We start from the raw sequence: 13,762 nt of genomic DNA on the forward strand, positions 1-13,762 counted from the left end.
GCTGGTTATAGTTAGTACAGTTACTGACAAATTGTACCCAAAGGAGCAGTATTTTAGAGAGGATAAAAGGAGAAGATAAAAACCCAGTAGGGTTTGGAGTCAGCAGTGAAAATACTCATCAGAACAGTAATAGAAAACAATAACTCTGTGTACAGCGGCGGGACACTGTAATTCATGATCACTGTGCGATCATAAGCAATCTGTTACTATTCCAAGAGAAAACAACCTCAGTGACAGTGGCAACAGAATAGTCGGCTGGCACTGAATCAAGCTGTAAAAACTTCTCAAAATGTTAAAAAAAAAAAGGAAATGGATAATTAATTCAGAGCAATAATTTTGCACTTTTAAATGATAATAAGAAACCATTATTTCTTTTTCAAGATCATAATTTCAAAACCACCACGGACTGCATGCCTTTTGGGCCCTTCTGACCAGTGTTTTGTGAATTCACACAACTACTGAGAGCGTGAGAGACAAAACGTCCTTTTTGAAAACTATCCTGTCTTTAAATGTTTATTTACACGAAATCCATCTCCTACCATGGCTCTGCGGTGAGAGCTCTGAGGCAAACACGCTGGGGTCAGACACCCAGGCTCCCTCGAGGCCTGTCCTCGCGCTAAGTTGCGGCCAAGAGCAAGCCACATCAAGTCACACTGTCGGGGGCCACGGTTTCTTCATTGTCAACTAATACCTGCCCTGTTTGATCATGAAGTTCAAATGAGTTGACGTAAACTCTACTTGGAAAACTACAAATGCCAGGCAAAAGTGTCTATGCCTACAGTTACACGTGACGGTCCAACAGAAACAGCAACTTACAATTAACCACAGCCAACCTCCAGGAAGCATGAGCTCCGTGCCAGCACCGAGCCCTAGCTGTGTGGAGCTCAGGACAGCTCTGCGAGGTGTGAACACTCACCCCTCGCCCTTCTCATGGTAAGTATGAGATATCCGAGGCTTAAAGAGATGCAGTGCCTTGCCCCAAATTAGACAGAGCTGGTGACCTCGAGTCCTGCATGCGCTCCCCAGCACTGGACAGTCCCCAAGCATGTCAAGCACCAAGTGAGGAGGCTCCGAGAACGGCTTCCCTTCTGCTGGCCCACCAGCACGGGGCAGACATCCCGGGTACTGTGAGAGCCACATGCGTTCCTGCTCACACCCGTCAGGACAACCAATGCCAATTCTGGGCTTGGAGAATAAAAAGAAAACCTTTCACACATTAGTAAGCAAAGAGAGAAGAGTATAGAAAGAATATATCTCTTTTTATTGTAATAGTTGGCAAAGAGAAAGTAGAAGCTTTAAAGAAATTCAGTATCCTTTGGTTGTTCTTAAGCAAACTGGATCAACATTATAGGCTTAATTGATTCGTGGAAATCAAATCAAAAGGAAAATCATAAAGCATTGTTTAGAAAGCTAATATATATTTTTAGAAAATTCTTTACTTTTAATTGGAGGATAACTGCTTTACAATATTGTGTTGGTTTCTGCATGTATCAACAAGACACAGCCGTGGTTACCCACAGGGAACATATTCACCCTAAGGGGACATGTGTATGTCCCCTCCCTCTTGAACTTCCCTCCCATCTCCCACTCCATCCCACCCTCTCGGTTGTCACAGACCATCAGGTATCAAACAGCAAATTTCCAAATTTTACATATGGTAATGTGTATATTTCAATGCTCAACATCTCATTATTAGGGAAATGCAAATCAAAACTACAATGAGGCATCACCGCACACCCTTCAGAATGGTCATCATCAAAAGAATCTACAAACAATAAAAGCTGGAGAAGGTATGGAGAAAAGGGAATCCTCTTGCACTGTAGGTGGGAATGCAAATTGATACAGCCACTATGGAGAACAGTACGGACAGTCCTTAAAAAACTAGGAACAAAATTACCACATGATCCAACCCCACTACTGGGCATACCCCCTTAGGAAGCCATAACTGAAAAAGACACATGTACCCTAATATAACATTAGGTAGGCATTTTAGATTAAGCATATGCTAACTAAATGCAGATATAAAACCAGTGGTAAGTGAGGAATTTCACAGTGAATCGTAAAAAACAGATTCAAAGGCAGGGTTAGATTCTTTGCGTTTAACCACCAATTTTTTAAAAAGTCATTATCATAAACTTTGGTATTGCCATAAAATATACCCGCCAAAATAAAGTAAACTCACCTTTGGTTTTTTGATCAGCAGCCTGAAAAAAAAAATCAAAAACTCTTTAGGAATACTGTGCAGAATGTACGCATTCATACGAAAGTGTATAAGCAGACTTTAACATTAGAAACTTTAAAACCAAGGTTTTGCTCAATTACTTTATGAAAATTTATTACTGGGAAAAAATGTGTATCTGGAAGCTCATTGAAACTCTATATGTTAATACAGACTAAAACCTAAACAGTTCTAACTATAAGATACACTGAATCAGGCAAGAATAAAGTAAACAGTATAATTTGTACATTAAATGCCCTAAAATTCAAGCCTGATGGTAAGAATTACAGTATGACTTTAAATTGTAATATTTACTAGTAGAAGTTGTTAAAGAACACTTGCCAAAGCTGCAAATATTATTTCTAGCTTTTCTAACAAAATCAGTTAAATGGGCCTTACACATGGTTGTTTTGGACAGTTCAGTTTAAATAAAATAGCAGGGACATTCTTTACTACCAGTGACTCAAAGTAAACACAAAATCCTCCGAAACACAGCTCTAACGCTCCTTTTAAAAGACACTGTGTGGCTGTCACCCTTTATCTATGTCACCAGCACTCTAGAGGGAGCGTGCTGCTGCTGCTACGTCGCGTCAGTCGTGTCTGACCCTGTGTGACCCCACAGACGGCAGCCCACCAGGCTCCTCTGTCCCGGGCATTCTCCAGGCAAGAACGCTGGAGTGGGCTGCCGTTTCCTTCTCCACAGACTGAGCACACCGAGTCTCGGAAAGTATTAGACTGAACCTCTGCAACGTGACGGCCATGATAACGCAGGGAGACGCAGAGCGGCTGCAGGGGCAAGGACTAGGGGCTCGAGCCAACCTTTTTCTGAGCACCTTCCTTCTTTTTCTTTTCTTCCTGCTTTTTCTTTTTCTTTTCTTCCATCAAATGTTCCTCTTTTTGTGTTTCTTGTTCTTTCTCCCTATTAAAAATAAAGAAAAGTGGTATTAGCTTAATGTCCATTTTAAATCAATGATTTAAAATGAAAAAACAAAACAAAACATTAGTTGCCAAAAGTTGCAAGTCAAGCAAAGTTCCACGCATGGTACGAAGGAGAATATTTTGAGGAGAGGCGTTAGACATGGCCAGTCACCCCCCTGCCCCCCTCCAGGGCTCCACTTCTCTGTAAGTACCAGAGCACACAGCCACCGGTGGCGGTCATTCACTCGGCCCACATTTGCTGAACACCAACCTTTCCTCAGGCAGTGCACCGGGCATTAGAGGACAAGATGGAGAAAAAGACACAGTTCCTACAGTCCAGACCGGCATTTCTTTCTTTTTTTTTTTTTTTCAGACCGGCATTTCTGTCTCAGGGACCACCATCATCACACTTTCCAGATTAAAAGTGCCGACTCCTGGGTCCCACTCTAGAACAACCAAGTCAGAGTCTTTGGAGGCGATTCTTACGCACACCTGTTTGTTCGACAAACCAATTGTTTTTTAAACAGAGCTCCCTACACAGCATGGGGAGCTGCTGGAAGGGTACACTGAACACAGCACCGATCAACTCCTGAAGAGTCAGGCGGCTCATGAGCTACAGCTTAACGTCGCCGAAGTGTCTGGCTGGCACGAGGCGGGCTGTTGTCGGTTATCAACTCACCGCCCGTCAGCTCCAGATTCACCCTCCAGCACACGCCATGCAATGATGGATGGGTTCCCTTAAGCCCTTCTTCCCTGTGAGCGCCATGCAGAATTTCCCCAGTGCAGGGCCCTAGAGGGACCTGCAGGAGCAAGGGGCTGGCCCGCTATGAGGTCAGCATGTGGCTCGGAGGACCCCTGGGGAGGACTCTGGCCACTGAGGGAGAAGGGGCAGTCTCCTAGCAGCCCAGCAGCTCTGACGTGATCCAGGGTCGGCTTCCAGTGACCCTGTCAGCACACACCCTGCGGGCCTCCGGTCTCTGTGGTCTTCTCCCCATGATGTGGCTGTGGCCCTCCTGATGGGGAGGCCACGTGCTCTGTGCCCACGGCACTGACACTGCCCCTCTGTCTGCGCATCGGCATGCCCGGCCATCAGCAGCAGCTCACACCGGGAAAGCTGCCACCAGAGCCCCCCACTCCTGCGCACCCGTGTGCTGGGTTACTGGCGGCGGCTCCCCCTGGCGGGAGGAGCACTTCCTGTGACCACCAGCTGCCCACTGGCTGACCTGGGTGATGCGGGGGGCCAGGCGGCTGCACTGCTGCTTCTTCAGGGGGTGTGAGCCCCACCTCGGGGAGGGGCCCCCTCCAACTGGGCCTTCCTCAAGGCTCTTGCCCTCAGCCCCAGCCAGCACACGGTCATCTAGAGTTCCTCTCTTAGCACAGTTTAATTGGGCTCCCCCTAGTGGCTCAGTGGTAAGGGATCTGCCTGTAGTGCAGGAGCAGCCGGAGACTGGGTTTGATCCCTGGGTCAGGAAGATTCCCTGGAGGTAGGCCATGGCAACCCACTCCAGTATTCTTGCCTGGAGAATCCCGTGGACAGAGTCTGGCGGGCTACAGTCCACGGGGCTGCAAAGAGTTGGACATGACTGAAGAGACTTAGCATGGACAATTTAATTATTCTTATAACAGACACTCCCTGTTGATATTACCACGTAGTCTCTGCCTCCTCACTGGGCCCAGACTGACACAGGTGGGAAGGAGGAGTTAACAGAATAAGAAGGAACAACACACACAAAAGCCTCAGTACAACACCGCTATCCACCCACCACTGTTGTTTAATTTCTTAATTTTGAAGTTTGTTTTTAACTTGTAAAAGTGCTCACGAGCACTGCATGCATAGGGGATCTCATCCGAGCGTCAGTCTGTAAGTATCTGAGTACCATCATAAGGAACAGAGGAGGCAATGGCACCCCACTCCAGTACTCTTGCCTGGAAAATCCCATGGATGGAGGAGCCTGGAAGGCTGGAGTCCATGGGGTCGCTGAGGGTCAGACACGACTGAGCAACTTCACTTTCACTTTTCACTTTCATGCACTGGAGAAGGGACTGGCAACCCCCTTCAGTGCTCTTGCCTGGAGAATCCCAGGGACGGTGGAGCCTGGTGGGCTGCCGTCTATGGGGTCGCACAGAGTTGGACACGACTGAAGCGACTTAGCAGCAGCAGTAGCAGCATCATAAGGAAAATAATTTAAATCAACTTGATGGAGGGGGGCACCTAAGAGGCTGTCCTTGTGTTCAGCTGTGTTCAACTGTTTGTGACCCCATGGACTGCAGCCACTAGTCTCCTCTGTCCACGGGATTTCCAGAGCAAGAATACTGGGTCCTGCGTTTTTAAGCCACCAGGGAAGCCCACCTAAGAGATCAGTCTTCCTTTAAAACAGTGGTTCTTGGCCTCTCCTCAGAATCGCCCAGGAAGCGGACTTCCCTGGTGGTCCAGTGGTTAAGAACCTGCCTCCTTAAGGCAAGGGCTGTAGGTGTGATCCCTGGTGGGGAAGGGGAACTAAGATCCCACCTGCCATGGGGCAACTAAGCCTATGAGCTAATGAAAACCCAGGGCAGCAAAAAAAAAAAAAAAAAGGCAACTTTTCTTCACAGAATGACCCCCCTCCCTCCACAAACTTCCAATGCCAAGGCTGCAACCGTTTTCAGTGAGATCAGGGAACAGAACTCAGACATCAGGAGTTTTAAAAGCTTCCAGATGACTCCAATGTCCAGCCAAGGTTGAGAAACAACTTTTAGAAGGAGGTCAGTCCAATTCTCAAGCTTGGGAAATGTTCATTAGCTAAGGTATTACCTTCTAGGAATCTTTTCATGTTAAAAGGTACGGAGACACTAAGAAACCTGTGATTAAATATTCTTACAAAGCACAGTCAAGCTCCGTGAAGGATGCCTTGGTGCTGTAATCACCACGCTCTTGCCACACGTCTAGGGAAAAAAGGAACAAATAAAAACTAGGAATGTCATGGCTGCTGAAGGAAACTTAGACGGCTCAAAATAGCCTGGAGTTAAAACTCCCCTCCAGGTCCTCCTCACCATTCTAAGCAAAACAGAGAACTCTCTCACCCGAAGGGGAAAAAAAAATGGACATTAAGGTTGATTACACCCAGCTCCCAGCCGGTCCAGCCTCTGGCTGATCTCCAGGATTCCTTGTCCCAGCCGTTTAAGAGATAAAACTCGGAACAACCTTGGAGAAGAACAGGCCCCATGAAGACAGTAGCTTTCCACATATATGTCTATATATACTACTCTTCTCTTGGGTTAGTGCAGCAGCTCGCTAATCTGGCTGCTAACCCTTCCTGCCTCATTAAAGGTGATCTGTTCCTGGAAAGTGCCAGTCTTGGTCTTGTTCCGAACCTCGCCTCCTCGAACTCCCTTACCCTACAGCTGCCCCATCTGTGCATGCTTTCTTAATCTCCAGCACAATGAAAGACTTCAATTATCTTCTGATATGAAATTTAATAAGGTAGGCAAGTAGAGCTACCTTTTTAAAAAGGTATTCTATAGAAGATGGAATAAAAATGATTTTTGCTTAATTTTATTACTCTGAAAGTTATATTAATTAGAACCACCTATTCCCCTAGCAGTACAGTTTAGGGGCTTCCCCTATGGCTCAGCTGGTAAAGAATCTACCTGCAATTCAGGAGACCTGGGTTTGATCCCTGGGTTGGGAAGATCTGCTGGAGACGGGAAAGGCTACCCACTCCAGTATTCTTGCCTGGAGAATTCCATGGACTATTCAGTCGCAGAGTCGGACATGACTGAGCAACTTTCACTTTCATAGTATTGAAACAAAATGCTGGAAATAAACATCTCACGTAGCCCTGAGATACCTTACACTTTCTTGCCTGAGGTCATGTTTCTATGACTAAAGCATGATTCAAATGTTTGAACTTTTAAGAAAATTTCATCTAATACTCCCCCTAACTAGCACTACTTTCTTCTATCTCCTAGTATACAATTTCTGCCATTTTTCATTAATAATTTTTGTTAAAGCACTGAATCTCATTTTTATTTATAAAATAATACACGCTCATGAGAAAGCATAAAGAGTACAAAAGATACGTAGCAAAGAGAGATTCTTCCTTCTCCAGGGTTCACAGGCTCTCTCCATGGAGATCACACACACTGAGTTTCTTTAAGAATATTCTCTATGTGACTGTATAGTTGTGTACCTTTAAAAATGCTTGGATCCTTGCATCTTATCAATTTGAGATGTTAACAGTTTAATTTCTATAATGACGGAGGTGGACTCCGCTCTTCAGTACCCCAGTCTTCCGCCCCATCACTTGTTCAGTCGCTCGGTTGCGTCCGACTCTTTGCGGCCCATGGCCTCCAGCACACCGGGCTTCCCTGTCCTTCACTGTCTCCTGGAGTTTGCTCAAGCTCAAGGCCATTAAGTTGGTCGCTGCTGCTGCTGCTGCTAAGTCGCTTCAGTCGTGTCCTACTCTGTGCGACCCCATAGACGGCAGCCCACCAGGCTCCCCACCAGGCTCCCCCGTCCCTGGGATTCTCCAGGCAAGAACACTGGAGTGGGGTGCCATTTCCTTCTCCACTATGAGTTAAATCAATGAGTGGCATTTGCCTTAAAAGCAGTATGTTAATGTTCGATGCAGAGCTAGGCAGTACACAGTGCGGACATTTAGCCTCCTGTGTAGCCGTTTTTCCCAGAGTTCCTAGTTGTTTTTCCTTTCCTCTTGCTCTATCCTCCCTACAAAAATTCTGTTTTTGTTTTTTACATATCCGCCCTCCTCCAGTTTAAAAACAGGAGCCCTCTCCTCAACCACATTGTCCAAACTCCCTTCAGAGCCTTGGTCCAGCTCACTCTGTGCTGGGAGCACTCTGCTAGGGTTTTCTAAGATCCTCCAGTCATTTCATTTTTAAAAAAATTTTAATTGTGATACAATATACACAAAATCTGCCATCTTCAGCCATTTTTACATGTACAGTTCAGTACAGTCACAGTCCTATGGTTGTATAACCCATCTCCAGAACTCTTTCCATCTTGTAAAACTGAAACTCTGCCCATGAAATAACTCCCCACTATCCCCCACCCCACCCCCAGGCCCCGACAACTACCCGTTCTATTTTCTGTTTTTATTAATTTGACTACCCTAAGTACCACACTGAGGTTTTGCTTTGCATTTCCCTCACGATAGTGGTGTCAAGCATCTTTTCACAGGCTTCTCGGGCCTTTGCACCTCTTTCTGGAGCCTACTTTCATTATGGCTCAATTGCTCCTTATATGTAACTGTATCACTGTGTCATTTCCATCAGTGCAGCGGGAAAGGAGGGGAAACAGACTAAGCAGGAGGAACAGTGTGTGCAAACTCATCACTGCCCGTGCACGAATGCTGACCTGAACTTACTGACTCCGTCATCCTGTGACTTCCCTTGTCTTCCTCCTTGAATGCTGCCCTCAATTATGCTGGAATTAGCTACCTTTTTGTTTCACTGATGGCTGGGCTGAGCATAAATTCTAGGTCAAGAATCAAGTTCGAAGGCACCACGCCCCTGCATTCCAGCATCTACTACCTATTAAAAGATGTCTGATGTCGTTTTGCTTTGTAGTCCTTTCTAGGCGATTTCCTCCCAAAGCTTCCTGTCACCCCCAGGATTCTGAAATTTCATGATGATGTGCACCTCAGGGTCTTTCTCCCCTACTATTGGTGCTTAGTATTTGGCTGATGTTTTCAATACAGAGGTGGTACTTTTGGTTCTCTGCTTTATTGAAAACATCTTCTGCTTTCTGAACAACATATTAAGTCTATTAGATGGATCATCAGAATTTACATCTATGTTTTCTACTCTTTTTTTGCTATGGTTGCTCTCAATTTTTTAAGACTTGATCTTTCAAGCCCTTCTACCGAGTTTCCTATTCCATGATATTAAAATTTTACATTAACTTTCTTGTTTTTTAGTTGCTCTTTCCCCACACCACTGTGTTCTCATTTTATAGATACAGGTCATTTTTATGCTAGCTGAAGAGATTAATTAGAGTTTATCTGAAGTTCTTCCAATTTTCTGCATTGTTTGTTTCCTTTCTGGACACTACCTCCCTCAGGCTCCCTTTGATGCGAATCTTTTCTCAATTGTCTGGTCATCTTTGGTTTGACCATTCAAGGTACCAAAAAACCAATTAGTACACAGGGAGCTCGACCTGGTGCTTGGTGACAACCTAGAGGGGCGGGATGGGGTGGGAGGCGGGAGTGAGGTTCAGAAGGGATGGGACTATGTGTACCTACGGCTGACTCATGGTGATGTACGGCAGAAGCCAACCCAGCATTGTAAAGCAATTATCCTCCAGTTAAAAATAAATAAATAAACTGATTCGTTTTGCATGCATGGGGCTGGACTTGCTTCCTCATGGGCTTTGTTTTAGGAAGACTGGTTGGGGAGCTGGCTAGTTTGCTAAAGTAGCCTCAAAGAACAAAACATGCAGCCTTTCCCCTGATCATAAAGGGTGAATAAAGAGTGTTTTATTCAAAGTATTAACTACTAGATCTTAAGCATCCAGAACTGCTCAAACATTAGATGTCACTACTTTGCATTCTGACCATAACCTCCTACGCTGACTCCTGTTTCCACTGCACCCATTCATTATCTTTACGGAAACCTCCTGCTCCCTGACTTCCACTTCCTTGTAAGTTATTTTCATCTGCTCCTTTCCTAGAAAGCCTAAACCTTAAGATCATCTCATATGTTCACTACACAGCTAGCATATGCTATTTACTGTGGTAGGTAGGCATCAGGGACAAACAGAAGGGCTGATTCATTTAACAAATACTTTCTGAAGAGTAGCATTATAAGCCCTCTGGGATCACAGCAGTGACAAGGAGGGGTTAATATGCTTTTCAGGCTATTCATAAAAATAATGCCTCAAACAAACGATGACTATTACACCAGTGATGTGCACACAATGCAACGAGAGCTTAGCAGTCTGCTGGGTCATCGATGCCCTCCTGCTCATGTTATCTATTAGAGCTAAGGTCCTGCTTTTAACGAACACTGTGTGCTTCCTCCTGTACTCCGGGCTCTAAGTACCCTGGTGGCAGGACTGTCTTCTGTCTCTGAGGCACTGAGAAAAAGAGCCTGTCATCAATCAGGACATTGCTAGTACTAGTACCAATTTCTGGTCCATAAACTCAGGTGAAAAAAAAATTTTTTTTAACATTTTTATTTATTTATTTGCTGCATCGAGTCTTAGCTGTATCATGCAAGATCTTGCCTTGTAATGCTTGGACTCGCTGGTTGCAATGCGCCCGCTGAGCTGTTCTGTGATGTGCGGCATCTTACTTCCCCAACCAGGGATCGAACTTGCGTCCCCTGCATTGCAAGGTGGACTCTTAGCTACTGGACCACCAGGGAAATCCCTCAGGTGAAATTTATACTGGAAGAACATATTCGATAAGTGTACTTTCTTTCCCAGGGAAACTTTATCTCCTGAAACGACCAAGTAATATTTAATACATTTCTATCTACCTTTTGAGGCTACTAGAAGATTATAAACTGTTTTTTTTTTTTTTCCTGTGTGGAGAAGTTGTGAGGTGGATTTACAAGTCAAGCTGTATGGGAAATAAAGAAGAGGGATGACCAGGTTGGGAAAACTGCATTTTAAAATTTTAATTAAAAAATATTTATTTGGCTGCACCAGGTCTCAGCTGTGGCACAAGGGATCTTTATCTAGTTCCCTGAACAGGGATTGAACTCCAAGGCCACTGGACCACCAGGGAAGTTGGTTAAGTTAAATTTCAACTTAAAACTTTCATTTAAATATATATGGTTTTACACACAAGTGTAAATGTAATCTTATGCATTTTTCCCAATATAAACTTTGCTTTTGTTTCTCATTTGCCTGGCATCCCCTTACTCATTCTTTCTTCTCTCTCCACACCCGTCAGCGGTCCCCTCTCCTCCACATCCCTTCCAGATAACCCATGAAGCCACCGAGTTCATATTCTTCTGAGCCTTTCGCCATGTTCATGTAACTATATGGAATCATACACATTTATGTATTTTTGCAAAGGATTTTATCTGATCGTTGTTTTGTCATACAGAGATCGTGTTATACACCTTTTTTCGCATCTTGCTTTCCTCACTCAATGTGTCTCTCTTTCCTCATCCGTTCTCCCAACTGACAGACCTGGTCTATTTAATGACGATATCTCATCATTACTTTGTTTCGCATTTCTCTGGCTATTAGCGAGACAGCACTTCTTCTCCTTTCTTTTCAGACAATCTTTTACTTCCGGCTGCATCAGATCTTAGCTGCGGCACATGGGCTCTTCACTGCAGCACACAGGCTACTCTCCAGCTGTGGGGCGTCAGCTTAGCAGCCCCACAGTATATGGGAGCTTGGGCTTCCCAGGTGGCGCCAGTGGTAAAAAATCTGCCTGCCAATGCAGGAGGTGCAGGAGACCCGGAAGTGATCCCTGGGTCAGGAAGATCCTCTGGAGGAGGAAATGGCAACTCGCTTCCAGTACTGTGCCTGGAAGATTGCGTGGGCAACAGAGCCTGGTGGGCTACAGTCCATGGGGTTGCAAACAGTCAGACCAGACTGAGTGACTGAGCATGCATGCGTGTGAGATCTTAGTTCCCTGAGCAGGGATCGAACCCACAACTCCTGCTTTGAAAGGCAGATTCTTAACCACGGGACCACCAGGGAAGTCCCTAATCTATCATTTCTAATGGCTACATAATATACCATGGTGTGAATGTTACCATATTCTATTTTAAGTCTTATTAAATGTTACAATATTGCTTCTGGTTTTTTATGTCTTGGTGTTTTGGCAGTGAGGCATGTGGAATCTCAGCTCCCTGACAAGGGATCAAACCCAAACACCCTGAACAGAAAGGTAAAGTCTTAACCACTGGACCACTAGGGAAGGCCCCCCATATTCTACTCTGTTATTCCTCTATTCATACATATTCACTTCATTTCTAGTTTACCACCACTACAAATAACTCCAGCTTTATTTAGTCTATCTGGCTTCTGCTAAAGAAAACAGCATTGCTTTGATTAGTGATACCGTTTATGCTTCAGTAATAGTGGAACCTAGGGAGAAGGCAATGGCACCCACTCCAGTACTCTTGCCTGGAAAATCCCACGGACGGAGGAGCCTGGTAGGCTGCAGTCCATGGGGTCGCTAAGAGTCGGACACGACAGAGCGACTTCACTTTCACTTTTCACTTTCATGCACTGGAGAAGGAAATGGCAACCCACTCCAGTGTTCTTGCCTGGAGAATCCCAGGGACGGGGGAGTCTGGTGGGCTGCCGTCTATGGGTATGGGGTCGCACAGAATCGGACACGACTGAAGTGACTTAGCATCAGCAGGGGAAGAGAAATCTGATATGGAGCTCAACTTCAGGACCCAGAACAAGTCTGAAGGGCCAAAGTGGACATAGATTATCTGTGCTTTGTGTGGGGAGACACACAGTGATGTGTCCCTAGTTTACTGAATGCTATTGGAAGGAAAATATTTTTAATAATCTGGATTTTCAAGATGCATATTTCTTTTATTCTCAAATAGTTTAGCAATCACTGGATTAGAAGGCTTTGGGTGGAGAAAGAAGCCACTTATATTTTGGAAGCAGCTAGAAGAAGAAGGGAGAGGAGGTAGGAGACTGCCTGTAAGTGGAGACTCTGTATGTATCAATCATCTCAGTATTCCCAGTTAACTACACCTTCTCCCAGAGAAACATGGTTTGAAAGATGAAATTATGGCTGGAGAGGCAGCTACTCTATGCAAAGGTATTCTAGATGGAAAGTGTTCCAAATTCCAGTGCTTTATTAGTTAATTACTGCCTTTTTGCATACACACAAAAGAGGGTGGGCTTGTTTTGCCGGGGAGATTTAGTCACCAGAAACTGTAACCCAGCTTCACCTGCAGGGCACATCAGTTTCTGCTCTGAAGCCATACTGGTTGGACTCCAATGTCATGGCATTAAAATATTCACTGATTTAGTGTGTGTGCGCACTAGCTAATTTAATTAGAATTTCCTGGCAGTGTTTATGTTAGGAATAAATGTTATCAGGCAAAATTGAAAAAGGAAGGGGAAGGAAGTGGTATCCTGTCCAGTCGTCACAGAAATATTTCAGATTCTTTAACTTTTTATAGCATGTGTTTGAGTACCTGCTATCTGTAAGGACATACTCACTTACACCCTTCTAGGCAGTATGAAAAGGATAAGATATATTACCAAAACAGCCTTAGACCTTGAAGGGGCACAGACTCTAGCAGGAAAGTGACAGTGAGGCTGGAATTATCCTTAATACTCGACAGAGTATGGAAATAAACAGAATAATGGAGTAGACAGCTTATGCTTGAGATTCAAAGTCACAGAACCAGGTTCTAAAGTAGGTCACTGGCATAGGAGGTCAAGAACCTGGAGTTTCAAGTATGGGCTGGATTGCATAAAAAACCCACACAGCTGTTCAGCATGACCCCAAGATGTGGGGTAGAAAAGGATACCACAGCTCTGACAAGTATTAACAGGAGCAGAGGGTGGAAGGAAGAATTTTTATTTGAGGATCAAAGAATAATGTAGTCAGGGAGACTCTAGGTCTCCTGCTGGTCACACCTTTGTACGATGCCCTCCCCATGAGCATGGGAGGAGCCTGTGACTCGCTT

The 13,762-nt window shown here is 44.9% G+C and overlaps 1 protein-coding gene across 3 annotated transcripts in view; it reads right to left on the minus strand.

Annotated features, from left to right (window-relative positions):
* Positions 1 to 13,762, minus strand: part of TNRC6C (trinucleotide repeat containing adaptor 6C) — a 116,492-nt gene that overhangs the window by 73,445 nt on the left and 29,285 nt on the right. For 2 of the 3 annotated variants that reach the window (XM_027974165.3, XM_060394966.1), the window contains 2 exons: positions 3,038 to 3,137; positions 2,183 to 2,204 (listed from right to left, as the gene is read on the minus strand). In XM_027974165.3, coding sequence (XP_027829966.3) covers positions 2,183 to 2,204; positions 3,038 to 3,100 — 85 coding nt within the window. In that variant the 5' untranslated portion in view covers positions 3,101 to 3,137. The remainder of the gene's footprint in view (positions 1 to 2,182; positions 2,205 to 3,037; positions 3,138 to 13,762) is intronic. The other variant, XM_060394971.1, reaches the window with a different exon arrangement.

This window comes from Ovis aries, chromosome 11, assembly GCF_016772045.2.
Source record: "Ovis aries strain OAR_USU_Benz2616 breed Rambouillet chromosome 11, ARS-UI_Ramb_v3.0, whole genome shotgun sequence".
Lineage (NCBI taxonomy): Eukaryota > Metazoa > Chordata > Mammalia > Artiodactyla > Bovidae > Ovis > Ovis aries.